Raw genomic sequence first — 16,368 nt, 5'->3', positions numbered from 1 at the left:
ATTTGGCTACTGTGGACACAAATCGTTCTTGGCTTAAATGAACTTTTCTCATCTCCCTCTTGGCAAAACAAGGCAGTACAATCCAAGGACCTGTCTGCCATTAGAATTGCAGTTACAGTGGGGTTTTTGGTGGTTTTGCTCTGTGGGCTATGGATGTCACAGTTTTATACTGCTAATTCTCTAATGCTAGAGAACTCTGTAAGGCAGGCCATACTGAAATCTTCTTCAAAGTCGGTGAGTTTCAGACTCACAAGAGAAAATAAGTTGTTTCACACTGCAATCTGACCACTATGGAGCCTAATTTGAGAATTTTTTTTTGTCTAGTGGAAATTCTATTCCCAAATTAGGTCTTCAGTTTTCTATACAACTTACAGGAAAAACTGAACTATCAGCAGCTTATTTTTTTGAGCTACAAGACTTCTAAACTAGGTAGTAGGAAATGCCAAATATGTAGTTTCAGTTCTTCATTCCAAATTGCACAGAGGGACCCATTCTCCACTGAAGTTTCAAAATACTGTCCTGCAGTTAGAAGCTTAAAATGATTATTTTACAAATAAGGATAAGACACTCCTTTCAAAATATGTCTGGGGGAAGCAGAAGGAGCAGCAGTAGAACAAAGATTGGAGCCAGGTTTCTTCCATCTCAAATGAATAGATGACTGCTATGGAGTCATCCTTGAATAGAGGTAGAGATTTGAGGAATTTCTGTAAACTGGAAGAGATCAAATATGAGGCACCGAGGGAGTTCCACTACAGAATACTCTCTAGCAGCAGTTTCCAAACTCTGTTTTACTAGGTTTAAGATCTTCAGTACTAGTTTAAACAATTTGATTTCTGTCAGGGCCTACAGTGCCTGGTAAGGTAGGCCTTCTCTCCTCCAAGTCAAGAGTTTGGAAACCATCAGACAGAAGGATATTTGAACCCAGGTCTTCTGCAACTCAGGCAGATGTTCTGTATGTCAAAGACATTTTGTACATCTATACACATCTCTGAGACATTGCATAAAAATTCTACTTACCCTCTCTTTTCAGCCATGTTTTATAAGGTTGGACATGGCCTACCTTACACTACAGGATCCAGCTCCCTAACTGAAACAAGTGAGAAAAGATTGCTTATAAGTCCTCATGGAATTGAGGCATAAAACTGATGCTGAACATTTCCTTGATATCAAAACTTTAGCGGATGTGTGCACGTTCAGCAACATAAACTAAGGCACAAGGGAATTTAGGTTCGTAAACAGAGAAGTGTTTCCCAAAACAAACAAGCAGGAATTTCTACGTGTCAGTGCTGCCTGGATGTTAGGTAGGTACCCGAACGCTTAAAGCTCCCATGTGAAACTGGTAACAATTTCCTTCTTTTAAGAAAGGATGCAAGTAGTTTTGGAAATTTTGCTCTGTATTTCTCACTATGTAAAACTCCGTCAAAGTTATTACAGAGGTCCTAAGAAGTGCAAAACATAATGAGGTCTTTCATCTTGGATTTGGCTCTGAGATTGCTTGTCACAAGTTGAAAGTTGCTGAGAAAATATGAAGAAACAATCTCCAGCAGCAACTAATAAAACTTAAATCAAAGCATGCGTCTACTCTACTGTGGGTATCTAAGGTATATGAAATAGTAATAAAAAAGGAACAGGGCCTGATTCACAGTAAATCAAAACATAAAAATGAATTTCAAATAGAATGCCAAAGGCTTTGCCAGTGCAATTTTCATTAGATGCCTTTTGAACACTCTCATATTTTAAGGTAAGGCAAAAGCAGAGTTTTAGAAAATGTCAACACTCAAAATCTGAAAACTCCAAGGGAATAGAGGAAGAGATTCCTCCTCCCACCCCCATTCTCTTTCCCCTTTTGTTTAACTCTGTGAAGCTCGGATCTTAATTACTTGCTTCTTTCAGGAGGACATTTTTCAAGTGAAAAAATTAATCTATTTTTGGTACTGCTGAATTTTAAGAGAGCAGGAACTTATCCCAGTTCCAACACCCTTCCTCTCCCACCTTCTTACAGCATCTGGCCTAGGAAAGACTGACCAAGAAAGCAATGGAGTTACAACTCTGTTTGATGCCTTATGTATAACCATCAACAGAACTTCAGCTCTCAAGAGCACTCTTCACACTCTTACGAAGCATCCATCAGATGTTATTGTTTCAATGGTACTGCACAAGTTATTTAGTTGCAACCATACAATTAAGGCAACTTCAGAGTTCAGTGCACATCTCTCCACTGTCCTGATTCCACACATGCAAAGTCAGGCATAACAATGAGAAAAAACAATGAGCAGAAATAATCAGATCATTGCCAATATGGCAATACTGTTCTGGATAAACCTTGTATTGTGTTATCAGCCACCCATGTGGGATTTCCCTTTCTTCCTCCTTTGCCCCAGTGCTTTGAAAAAGATTGGAAATGATTTCTTGTGCCACAAATCAAAATGTCACTGTACAGAAATTAAATGCTGCATGATATATTGCAAGAATCCTTCCTCTCCCATGCCCAATATTGTGATTTCAATTGAACAAACTCTGTGGCGGCAACTCCAGCTACTAGCTTAAAGTAGTTTTGTTTCCTTCCCTCCCATCATCCCAATCTTCATACCATAACGCACTATCTCTCAGTTATGCCAGTGTAACTGTTTTGGTCGAAGTTCTTTAAGCCACATCAGGGAGCTTATGTATCTTAAAAATCAGAAATATTCACAAGCAAGAATTTCACAGAAGGGAAAAAATTTTGCTCTTTCATCATTTAGCCAGAAGAGATAGTGAAGAGCAGGAAAAAAAAAAAGGTTCTTCACCAATTTTTTCTTTTGGCAAATGGATAAAACAATTGAACAATTTTCTCCTGTATTCTCTCCAATCTTCTTCTATTGCAAACTATTTTGGTTCTTTATCATAATCACTCAGTGGAAGGCTGCTCAAAGGATTCTTGAGATGGACTACAGGGTCCCTTTTTGCAATGTATCCAATTTTGTAAACAAGCTAGCCATTTGGACATACAGAAATCTCTTGAAGACCCAGCTTCCAGATTCCAGCTTCCCATTGCATGAATGGAGAATCTTTTCCCTTTAAGCCTTTGCAGTGTTTTTACATCAATCCCCAGCATTATCTTCATACGAAAAGGGAATAAAGGCTTACTTAAATATAAATACAGAAGTTCAGGTTCTCCTTACAAATCATCATGGAACTACTGAAACCAGCTTTGAAACCAGTCTAGACCCTTCCCATGCATCATATCCCACGCCACATCTGTAATTATGGTACATAATTATGCACAAGGAGTAGGAGTATTACAAGAAACATTTCAGTCTACTAGATTGAACAACAGCTGAGGAAAGGCTAAAACAGTAACCTTGAAAACAAGCATTATTAAGCTACTGTCACAGCACAAGAATAAAGAAGATGTTTGTTTACATAACGAGCCAAATTCTACCTGCAGGCTGAACCTACCTTTCACAAGAGAGACATATACATATAGGCACAGTATGTGCACACGTGAAAAAAGTGAAATACAGCTTTAACATTACCTAGGACTGGATATTACAAAAGGTCTTATTGACTCCACATTCCTCATGTTTGTAGTACACAAAGGCCCTATGTTACATGCTTAAATCACAGCCTTGGGAAACTGGGCTGATAGTTCTCAGATGTTCTCTATTTTTCCCTATAACGTAACACAAGGTTATCAGTTATTCTATAATATGTTGAAAGTATGAAGTCTTCCCACACCCCAAACAACTAGACGTAGGGAAGGTGATTGTGGCCACAGGTAAGAACAAGCATGACAGCTTGTAAAACTCCACTGCACCTTAAGCGAGCCAACAGAAGCAGATGGAATATGGGACTTTTATAAACACATTTCATCTGATAATCCATAGTCACAATTGCTGTCCATTAAGTAGCAATTTCATTAAAACCAAAGAAAAAAAACAAATACACCAAAAATCCCTGGGCATTACGTGAACTGTTAAGCATGCTGGTGCCATGGCAACTTAAATCAATATAAATGAGATTGCAATGCTCCTGTTTCCCTTGCCAACCCCAGCTACATATTTCCTATCTTTATGTTGCACCCAGCATTTATGGTTGTGAGTTCATACACTGAGTAATGCAGAGATCTAATGCAAACGACAGTTAACCCAGCCAAAAAAAGCAGCCTGTAGCCAAATCAGCCCCCTGCAGGGTCTCACCACATGATCACTCGTGCAAGGGAGAAGGCAGGGACAACGTATGGTGGAGGGCAGGGAGGAGGCTGGGATCAGGCAGCTGCCCAGACATAGACTGATTTAATTTGTCATGGAATAGTATCTGTTAGCATTTGCAATGCAAAGTGCATAAATAAAAGCCCCAAAAGCTCACAGAGCTCGACTTTCTTTTCATTTCTTTGTCTCCCCTCAATATTACAACTTTTCAGTTTTTCTGTCATGGTTTTATCTATTTAAGATAAAATGTAATCCTGGGCAAGTGTGCATGAGTGCAGCTGAATTGCTCAGATGAGTAACAGTTGCACATGTGATCTAACAATTAGATCCTGCCTTAGCACAGAGACAACATATTATTCTTCAGTTTCATCAGTAATATTCAACAGCTAGTAGATGCATGTTGAGGTAGTTGATTTTTTTTTATTCACATTTGTGACATGGACAGACTCCTCTTTTCGTATCTGCCTCAGCCAGAACCAACAAAACAAAAACACTCCTTGCAAATACGTGAAAAATGATTCATGAAAAGGGAGCGTAAGGAAAAAAGCAAACAGAAAGGGAATGAAGCAATGCAAATTGAAGAAAGGAAATCCACTGGCATGTCTTAAAGAGCATTAACACTCACTGTTGCCTAAAATAAGATCATAATTAGCACAGAATTTAGATTCTGTACACGTAAGAAATGATACAACAACCTGCTAACTGGAGACAATACTATTCAAATGTTAGTGTGGAACAAAGACTGGTGCATAATTATGTGCAAGAAGTGGGAGGATTACAAGAAATGTTTCACTCTAGTAGTGTGAACCACAGCTTGGTTCAACAATAACCTTGAAAACAAGCATTAATAAGCTACTGTCACAGCACAAGAATAATAAAGATGATGTTTGTTTACCTAGCAAGTCAAATTCTGCCTACAGACCTACCTTTCACAAGACAGACATATACAGGTATGCACAGTATGTGCACACATATGTGAAAAAAAGTGAAATACAGCTTTAACACCACCTAAAAAGAAGCAAGACTTCACCCCAGGACTGGATATTACAAAAGGTCTTACTGAAACAGCATCACAGTTTACAGCTCATTTAGTAATAACTTTGACATTAGATGGGGAACACACATGTGGTTATTTTTTTACTTACAAATATACAGTAGTAAAACAAATGCTCCAATGTGGTTTCTGATGCCTGTGCTAGAATTAATAATTGCTAGTTGTCCCTGAGAGACAGAAACAGCAACCCACCTCACCTAACAGTGATGCTGTAAAGAGAAATTCATTAATACTGTATTTACAGAGCACTCAGATACCACAGTGAGAAGCATCATAGAAAAGCGTATGAGGAAATTAATCATTCTGCATTCAGCGCAGGATCTGGCAGATGTGCAGTAAAAAAAGCCTGGAGACATACATTAAATATGAAGATAAGAAAAGATAGTACCCATTATCCACAGAAATAATATCCCCTGAATGAGCACCATCTGCCTTAGGCATTAAATGTTTGATTATATTCTCATTCAATACAATGGAAAGAAAACTTGCAATTAACTAATGTAGTAAGGTTACAGCAAGTAGCAGTCAGCTATTCTATGCAAAATATAGCATCTGATAATGTAATTAAAGACTGGGTCATAAATACACATTTTGGGGCTATTATTTCCTGATTTCAGAATGCTTAGTTTTGCAACTAAATAATATTCCACAGCACAACAATTATTAGCAAATGTACAGTATCACAGCACCCAGAGGCTCCCGTCATCACCACAGCACTCGGTGTGCTGTGTCTTAGAACAATAAATCAAGCCATGTTCCATGCTGCAGCCACTAGACTTCTTCAGTAATCAAGCTACCCTGCTTCACAGCTAGCTCAAGTAAGTCAGGATAGCAAAGACATGACAAAACACTCTTAAAGAGTGCCTGAGCAACCTGCAGGTTCACAGCTAGCTCAAATATTTGTACTAACATTGCATCTGTAATTTAATTATCCATTTTATTTCAGTCTCCATCAGTTCACTTCTGCTCTCCTGTCCATATAAATTGTGCTTTATCTTACCCCATCAGCTCAAATCTGAAACCAGATTTCAACTTTCTTCTCCTGCTAAATAGTGGAGAGCACTGGGGGGCAGGAAGGATGTGTAGGGAGGACTCTAGGATACACCCTGGGTTGGAAAAGTTTTACGAAAGCTGCTTTCTATAGTAGTTCAGAATTGGGGAGAAGAGGCAAGGGGGCTCCAGGCATGTCCGTCTAGAAAAATGAAATATGTGCTAGTATAATCTGGCTGGCAGAAGTACTCTTCAACATCTGTGCTGAGATGTAGCTGTGCTGTTATGTATCATGGTTCCTAGTACACAAAAACACTGGCTTAGACCCTACGGATGACCAAGTTTAGTTACTGCTTCAAGCAACCACATATAGCCCATGCCACAGTGTCTGGACTGAGACTTTTACCTGGGCTACTTAAATGGGGAAGATGCATCACCTGAAGATGCAGAATGAGACAGATACCCGTGGGTTGTGGAGCTGCAGGAGAGGTGTGGGAAGCCTTGGCTGCAGCAGCCTCAGAAGGTCCCAGGGAGCACATCAATACATACATCCTGGGGCTGATACCTGAATTATGCTTCATCCTGACCCCAGAAACCAGTCCGCACGGCATGCGAGCACAGCACAAGAGCACTGATCACGCAGTCCGGTGACAAGGAAAGCAAGGCTCTTCCCCCTCCTCCATGCACGAGCTACCATCTCTTGAGTTTGCTAGGACAGCCCCTTACCTGGAGACAGTCTGGCTCTTGCAAATCATCTACCTTGGAAGGAAGAGGCTGGGCTACGCTTACCCAGCAAGGTGAACACAGACTCAAGAGTGCAAGAAACTCCCAGAGCCTCATGAGCTATGTGCTTTCTCTCCACACTACTGCCTGTGGCTCAGGCTCCAAGAATAAATGCTGCTTAGGAGCAGTCAGCTCAGTTTATTAGCTGGTGAACCACAGAGTAATGCTTGGACCCTTGTCTGCCTAATTCAGGCCGACACCACAAATGGGAGTTTGGGTCCATTTAATGAAACATGTTCTGGTTCTCCAACTTGAGCAAGCTTCAAAGCTTGGCTGAGCTAGTGATGTATTTACTGCTTTCTTTTCCACAAAAGGAACATTTCTTATTAAAAAGGCATATGTAGCATACTTCTTCAGAGGCATCTGGCCAGTTTCAGGAAAAAAAATACATATTAGTTATCATTTTGAATATAGAGGTCCAAAAGAAGATGCACAGTTCTGTTTCAAGAACCAATTCTAAATGATTTCTAAGGCTGCAGCTGGCCGGAGCCTCACAAGAAAAGAGACTAATAATTTTAGTAGACAGTTCTTGCTGGGTAGCACAGCAAAGGATATTGAAATGTCTGTCATCAGCTAAGACAACAGTAGTAGGTAACAATAACTTTTTTTCCAGGAGACATGGAAAAAAATCTAATACAGATATATTTTCCCTTTACTGCATTTTTATTATTATTGAGCTAATGGAAATTGAGGTAGGTTGTGTGTGTGGTTTTTTCTTTTAGCTAGCATACCAGGTTCACTTCTATTTGACATAAGCAGGACATACAGTGTAAGACAAACCATGAATTAGCTATTTATAAAAGGTCCACTCATTTCAGCATAAAACTAAGACGACTATATCTGATATTCTAATTGAAAACAGCATGTTAAAACTAACTTATCTCTTTTCAGAAATGCAGAAGTAAATATTTACCTAGCTTTCCTGGAGATAAAAAAACAACAAACAAACCCTAATGCAGGCGAAAGACTTTCAACAGAGCTGAAAATCAGCCACATCATAATCAAGACATTCTAACAAAAATACCAAAACTTATAAAAATAAACAAACCAAAACACAGAATGAGGAAAAAACCCTTCATGATGAGAAATCCAAGAGGTTTTAATATTAATCTTTGAAAAAGGACAACAGTACACAATGATACCTACAGTTACAAAGATCAAAGAGGATGGAGGCAAAACTCTCAAAATTACTAGGCAAAAGTGACATTCTGGAATTCTTCATAGCTCAGAGCACTTAAATATATTGATCTCTTCATTTGAATACTCTAAAATTTCCTTTTTCAGTAATCTGAACAAGACATAAGGAAAACTGAAGCTAACAAAATTCTAAAAGCCTTGCATTTTGTTTATTAGTTAAAAAAAGCTCCCAGGTCTGATTAATTCCAACAGAAACTGATGGAAGCATTAATGGCAAATAGAGTTCCCTTTTCTAGCTATGGATTTTTACTCATCTTTTTTGGAAGCATGTACTTTCTCATATTGGATGTTCTCGATAAATGACAGACAAAAATATCTATTGCCAGGTATGTGAATATAAATGTACAGACCCTACCTCTAAACTTGTCTGACTGGGGGGAATTTAGGACATTAGAATCACAATTCTGTGAATTGGGAAAAGGAACCACTCTCTCAAAGACAGCTTCGTTGACATTGATAATAAAAAATACATTTCTTTTTCAACACACCAGAAGATAACTCTTTATTTTATAGATGTTTTACAAAGCTGATGTCACTGGTTATGAAAGAACCAGTATCACTTTTGGATATGTAATAGAAATAATTAAAGTCCTGGAACAGGCAGCATCGTGAAGTGACAAGACTCAGTAGCTATTACATTGTAATAACATGTCAGCCTTGATCAAAAGATGATCTGTTTAAGGGACCAGGACCTCCATTAACAATTTTCTTTACTTACCTAGTCAGCAAAGTATAAGGAATTTAATTAAATAAAGATTTTTTTGTTGGAAAAAGGTGTTCTTTATTCCTTACCATGAACAGACATGCCATATTAGGGTACTGTTACACATTGATTGCTAAAGCAACTGCTTTGCTTCATTAATTTTTTCGAGTTCCAGTTGTGATCCATAAACTAGATTAATGCATGTCAGACATGAATGCCATCAAAAGCTACAGGTTCTTTGTGCCATTTAAAAATGCATCCTACTCTTAAAATCATACTTTTATCAGATTATATAGATAATGTATTATCATTATTCAGAAGAAGTGTAAGATTATTAAAACTTTTAAGAGATTCTAATTTCTTTTAACAGTTCTTGAATTCTCTTTGTTGTTTTTGAAACATCTTTATGTAAAGCCAGTTTAGTCATGTAGAGTCAGTGTGTAACCTCTCTTTGGTTAGGGATTTTAAACTTCAAAACAAGGGTTAGGAAAGCACAGACATCGGCAAGAACCTGAGAAATACACATAGCACTGAGAACAGAGTCAGTTTTTCCAGTGCTTCATCATCAGTACCATTGACACATTGCTTTATTATTTTATTCTGCAATTCCTCAAAAGAGGAAACTGTCTTGTCAGAGGGCATAATAGCAGTCTCTTAGGTTATATTACCTACCATTAGCATGGCTCTAATGGGTTTAAACATCAAATCACTGCACCACCTTTTTGCCACTCATAAGCTGCCAGCATCTACTCCAGCTACCGTGACAGAGTGTTTCGGATGGTTTGGAAATTCTGAGCCAAAGAAAGCTGAAGAATTATATGGCAGCACTACTAAACCAATAGTTTGTGTTTTACACATCACCCGAGTCTGCATTTTAAGCAAGAGGAAGGTAATATAGCAGTCAATGGCATAACAATGTAAAGACCTTGGTCTTACCCTTTGTTTTCAAGTCGTTTAATACCTTTGATTCCACGGGCAGTATATCACTCACTAATTTTATCTCAATATTTCGGGATGCCAGTTCTAGCAATTTTTCAAAAAGACGTTGGCCCTGGGAAGAACATTAAAGGAAAGCAGAGTTTGTAAGACACAGAACTGTTCAAACAGCATATCAACAAACTAAAGAAGCATGTTAAAACAGAGACATATATTGCACCAGCTAAGTATGTTCCTAAATGTGATGAAATCTACCCTAAAGGTCAGCAACTCAAACAAATGACATTTTTTAGAGAAAGAAAGGCCAGACTTTCCCAGACTGTGCAATACCATTCATGACGGGTGACAGAGAGAATGAAGTGTGCACTTTGTTATGCTGCATAAACATATTTTCACACTAACTTTCTTTTAAATAAATATATTTTTTTAATCAGGACAAAAAGCATAAGGAAAAAGACTTTGTTGCCCTTATTTTGTATTGAGTGGGTTTTTTTGCAAGTGTTCTAACTATAGTGCAAAAACTTTTCAAGTGGGCACATGCTCATCTTTCTGATGCTGTCTGATAGAAAGTTATACCAGGAAGGAAAATAATAATCTACATGTATGTCATATGCTTTTTCTTTCTACACTGTTATAACTTTATGATTTAAGACCTAATGCTAACACGCAACAGGAAAGGGACTCTCATACTGAACAAGAAACATGTTAAATCACAAATCAATTAAGGCATTTGTTTCATATGAAGAACAATTTAAAATTAGGTCTTATTTTTCCATATCCAGGAAACAAAGAAAAGAAATAGGCCGTCTGATTGCATAGTAGATTTTGACTTTTTAGATTCAATGTAGCATTTTAAGTCAAATAAAAATATTTAACTAGAAGCGTCTAACTACATGATGTCAAGTATAAAATACCCAGTGTACTACTGCCATGTTGTGTTACTACAGCTACAGAGCTGGAGATTGTTTCCCTACTGCTGTTCTTGCTTACTACAGCAGACACCAGTTACCGTTAGCAGTAGAATATACAAAACCTTTGGCTTTAATGAGCTGACGAAGGCTCTGCCCTGTATACACACCATCCTTTTGATTCAATATAATGCTGGCTTCAAGGTAAAACCTAGCATGTAAAGCCAAAAACAAACAAAAAAGCAACAGATGCATAAACTTTAAAATGTGAGCAGGTAGAAAATAAAATTTTCCACAAAACCATGGTAGACAGTTCCCTGTACAAACTGTTACAGTAAAAACCTTGAAAGGCTCTTTCTTCTTCTGCTAGGGAAACGGCCAACGCAAAAGCAGTGTGGGATCGTGTAATTTGACTCTAAGGCACACGTAAACTCCTGCTTTCAGTGTTTCTTTCCGAAGCTTAAATATAGTTCTAACCCAAAGAGGTGCTTATGCAGCACGGGCTAGCAAGCCCCCCGGCAGCAGCAGCCCCCGCACCTCACCCCGGAGCGGCAGCCCCTGGAAAGCTGCCCCCGGCTGCCCTCTGCCCCGACAACCCCCTTCGTGCTGCACAGCGACCGCAGGTGCAGAAAGTAGCTCTTCCCTTGTATGCAGGACAGACCCCTTTTTTAAGATTCACTTCCCACTATTCAAATATATGTGGCAAAATAAAAATGCCCAGCCTTCTACAAACTAGCTTTCTCAGAATTACAGAGCAGCCGGAGGCTGCAATGGAAACACCGAATTACTGTTTATGTTTTACTTCTGATATGTATGACTGCTTGCTGGCTCAAATCCACAACATAGCTCCCAGCTCATCCCGGGATTCACAGGAACTTCGTAGCCAACAAACTTCTGCCATAGCAAAAGCAAGAGGCAATCGCTAAGGGGGCTGCCCTCTTTGCCTTGTATCCATGCAGAAGTCCACCCATCCACCAGCTAAATAACTCCAACAGCCCAAGCCCTCACTCAGGCACTGGGTAAGTCAAGAAGAGCGTATTTAGCTTGTGTTCAATCAGAAAGCTGAAAGGATTGTTAATTCTCACTTTTTTTCTTTTTTTTTTTTTTAAGAATGGGGCAGATGTTAGAATGAGCTAATGGGGGTGGAGAGAACAGACGCTGCATACAAGGTTATGTAGCAGCTCCATCTCAATCCTGGAGGAGCCTTCTGGGCGCCCTTGAAAGGGGTCGTCTTGCAATTCCTGCCAATCGACAGCACTAGGCTCTAGCTGAGCCTGGGACCCGCAGCCACCGCGCTCACCCACTGCGTGTCCAACCCAGCCCTTCATCCACCCTCCAGCTCTCCTCTTTCGCCTCTGAGCTGACAACAGGCTCCTGAGGTGCTGGATCTCAGGCAACTGTTCACCCAGAGCCCTACTGGAGAGGCCACCAGCTGTTGAGCTGCATTAGTTTCATCTTTGCAGAAACGTAAGCAGGGAAAATTAGGGACTAATAGGCTTGCATGCAATAATCCATTATATATATATGTACAAACTGCAGCTCAGAAAGTAAATTAAATTGACACATAGAACCTAAGTAGAAAGAAAAACAGAGGCACACTGGTTTTGCTTGGGTTATTTGTCAAAACCGGTTTTGAGTAGAAACATAATAGAAAGCTGCAGCACACAAAAATTAACATGGAAAAAGTATTCCTAACTTTGATGGAAAATGATTTGAATAATCAATATGAATTAAACCCTAATGCATTAACTGATCTACTAAAGAAATGCTTAGAAAGTGAATATCTAAAGCTGATAAAATAAATTGTTTCAGGGGATGGTTCTCTGCAGTTTTCTCCAAAATAATTATTTTTGGACATTATTGCCACTCCTACCTGCATGAGATCATATTTATCTTAGTATACCCTGATGTGCCCCGCACAGCACTGTTGATGGGCCACCTTGCTGTCTCTTACAGGCCGTACTGCCAACTCGATGGCCCATCTTATGGGTCAACAGACCACTTGGAGTGGGGCCTCGTGTTCCCATCAAGACATCTTTTCTGACAATCTTTTCCTATCGAGCACATCAGAAGCTATGCATATATAATAGCCTTCTTTGCCCAAATATGCTACTTGCATTCATAAATGGTGAAATCTCAAATTGATAAAACATTTAAAGCATCCAAAAGTAGTGATGGTTACAGAATCATAAGCTGCAGCTGGTTAAGAGCAGGAGGGCACTCACTGTGAAGATGTGTTTGCACAGGTATACAACAAACACCACCCAGTGCCAGAACTGCAAAGAATTCCCTCTTTCTTACCTCAAACTGCATGAGCCCTTAACAGCCATTTGAGATCTCACCATACTTCCAAACAACTACGAAAAATACATAATTTCTGCTTTTAAAAAATCTGTATGCACGGTAGTAAAGTAAGACGTTAGGAATTCTTCCTTCATTGTTTGGAGTACCCTGTCTTCTTCTCCATTAATATTAATTTGAGGCTCTGTTTCTATACTTTCTGACATGTTTACTTGCAATTTTACCGGTTTGTTCTATGGAAGGGAAAAAAAGACTGGGGAGAAGGTCTGAAGAGTTTTGTCACTGCTGTCAGCATGTTTGAAATGCGTCTGCTGAATACGAAGCCTCACGCTGTCATTCAGAGCACACTGCCTTTGCAAGACACGACCAGACCGCTGTGCCACTACGTGACGGCGTTCAGAATCAGCTCTATGGACTCGGCCTGTGCAGACTGAGATGGAGCAGCAGGCCAAGCACAATGAAATTGCAGTATGCTGCCTTATGCCACATCTGCATTTTAACAAATGATACCACTAAGAAATCTGCCTATCCTGATAAAATACTCTCCAGCACTGTTCGCAAGGCTGTTTCAAAAAACCTACTGAAAATAACAAAGTAGGATGTAAAGCAGATATATAAAATCAGTAAACTGACATTCTCCTGGTAGCTTTCTCTTTAAATTACCATACATCCGAAACATCAGTCCCAACTGTACATGCTGCAGCAAACTGGTGCATTAAAAAAAAAAAAAGTTATTACCAAAAAGGCCTGAAACTGTCTCCAAAAACAATTTCTTAACACTCACTGGGCAGACTGATTCTAGCCTGGCTGATTTCCCTTGCTTGCTCTTTACCAGGATGCGCTCCTCACTAAAAATAAAATAGGGGAGGCATGAACACAAAAATGCTCTGTTTATTGAAGAAGTACTCTAAAATTGAATTATTGGGCCATTCAGTAACTTAGATTCCTAAGGTTTAGTCAATGCTTACCAGTTTTATTTCTGTTGAAAGTAGTAGTTTATTTCCAGAATTTTCTTCTAATTTTATTCTACATAATTCTACTAATATTTTAAAAAGTTGTCCTACGGTCAAGTCTTTTGGTTCAGCTTTAAAATACCACAAAAATCACAGAATACTGGCAGAAGTCAATAGCAAATAAATCAATAAATCCTAAATTTAGCTTTGCGATTTAATGCAGAACAGAGAAACTCAAATGCTCTCCTCACATTCTTCTAGCTAACCACCTAATGAAAAGGGAGTGAATGTCAATTTTTGGAATTTCAGAGATCAAAAAATGCCTTCTACTGTTAAAAATATCTCTTTTTTTCTTTTCTACATCTTGTTCTGTACCAGCTGCCTCTGGGGAATGCCACCATTTGAAGAAAGGTGTTTGTGTAAGGATGAGCTTACAGAAAAGTGTATAAACTACCATCTTTGTAGCTGATTGTAGCTGATTTCTGTGGAAAGCTGTTAGGTTGGAAGATGTTCTTGCCTTCCTTGTACTTATTTACATTTTTAAATAATTTTCAAAGAAGGTTACCTAAACCCTGGCACTAACATTTGTTCTCCCAAACAAATCATCTAAGATCCTTTGGTGCCACACATCTAAAAGTGACACACAACTCTCACCTTCAGAGATTGCATTACAAGACTGGACAGCTCACTCACAGGAGACATTTCAGGTGGAGCGGGAGAGTTCTCCCATCAAGTCATTTGGGAGCTGCCCAACAGGTAGGTAGAGTCAAAGTCAGAGTCACCTACTTTTTGTGTGATCACTGTAAAAATTGCAGCCAGATCTACCATCTGACTATCTTATGGTCATCCAAATACCCATCCAGGGAGAACTGTGCCATGCCCATTGCAATACCAATAAACCATAACGGGATTAATTCTTACTTCTTAAATTTAAAATGAAATTTGTGAGGAAGGGCTTGCTGGAACTATATAATATTATTCTAAAAAGTTTCTAAGAGGTAAGTTAAACAATGAAGGCAACAATCGCTTGTGAATACAGGTTTTAAGTTACTCCAGCTGTCACCAAATTATCATATATCTTGACTGGCAAACATAGGATCAATATTCTCCCTAATTAATCCAGGGAGTAGGATGAGTTGAGCTAGAAGAAATCAATTGTGAAAAATCATGAAACTGGTATTATCTTAGGTTCACCTCACCCTTCCCCACAAATAAATTACAAGCTATCTTCAAAAATTTTCTTTCCATTATTCTCTGATATCTCCAAACATCAGATTGCCAGACGGATTCACACACTCACATTCTGCAAACATCTCCAAACCTGCTGTATGACCCAAAGACATCTACCCGGCTATCTTGAAAAACCACAGAGTTGACAACACAAAGGTGCTGAAACACGTTTTTCTTCTCAATGAGAAAAGCATGTGTGCAGAAATCTATTCAGTATTTCACCATGCAAATATGCATTCATTTGGCCTCCTAAGCTGTGGAAGGCACGCAGACTGTGCCAGCATGAAACATGATAGCAGCGTGTGCTTGCATTTGAAGACTCCAGTTCAGCAAGCCTCATGAACTCAGACACCTGAGCACAGCAGCTGTGGCCCAGACAGCTCAGTCAGAAATTACTATTTATTTAGATTTATAACAACAACACATGGAGAGGCATTTGTCAAGGAGGCTAGATAATCTTGCCACAAACAAAAACTAAGAAAAATCCAGCAGCAACTTGCAGAAGTTTATATACACACACAGAAAAAAAGATACATACACACACACACATATAAAAGTAATATTATATAGCTCACATATATATGTATTGTATGCATATGCATATATACGTGTATACACATATATATACACACACATGAAAAACATAATTAAACCTTACAACAAATTAAGAAAAAGCAGTCTAACCTACTCAGCTATTCTCCTTCAAAAATCCATGTCTGTTAAAGTGTTCTTGTCAAGAAGTTTGCCTTCACTATTCATGAAACGGACATTCCTAGTTATACAGCAAGATGTTGGTCCAAATGGAAAATTGTTATCTCCTCTGTTTCTGATAAAACAAGCATCATTCAAGGGGCAAAAAGAACTTACTCATTATGCATCACAGTACCTAAATTTCTGCATCTCTCCCTCTCCTCTTCCATAATATTTTTGCTATTTATGGGCAAATTTATCTTCCATTTTACTAGGAAAGTTTGATTTCTGAAGATGGAAACAGAAAAACGATGCAACTATGGAAGTTTTCTCCTCTCTCGTTCTTACATTAATCTATGTAAACATTCTCTGGGGCACGGATTTCTAAGAAACGCAGCCTCTTTGACAATTTCTTTGGTGATTAGACTGGCCC

At 38.9% G+C, this 16,368-nt stretch overlaps 1 protein-coding gene across 4 annotated transcripts in view; it reads right to left on the bottom strand.

Moving 5' to 3' along the window:
- The window catches only part of PLD5 (phospholipase D family member 5), a 189,966-nt gene that overhangs the window by 61,330 nt on the left and 112,268 nt on the right, over positions 1-16,368 (bottom strand). For all 4 annotated transcript variants that reach the window (XM_013943859.2, XM_013943860.2, XM_013943863.2 and 1 more), the window contains one exon: positions 9,854-9,968. In XM_013943859.2, coding sequence (XP_013799313.1) covers positions 9,854-9,968 — 115 coding nt within the window. The remainder of the gene's footprint in view (positions 1-9,853; positions 9,969-16,368) is intronic.

The sequence above is a fragment of the Apteryx mantelli genome, chromosome 3 (genome assembly GCF_036417845.1).
Source record: "Apteryx mantelli isolate bAptMan1 chromosome 3, bAptMan1.hap1, whole genome shotgun sequence".
NCBI classification, from domain to species: Eukaryota; Metazoa; Chordata; class Aves; order Apterygiformes; family Apterygidae; genus Apteryx; species Apteryx mantelli.
The sequence above is the reverse complement of the archived record's forward strand: the minus strand, read 5'-3'. Positions and strand labels throughout refer to the sequence as shown.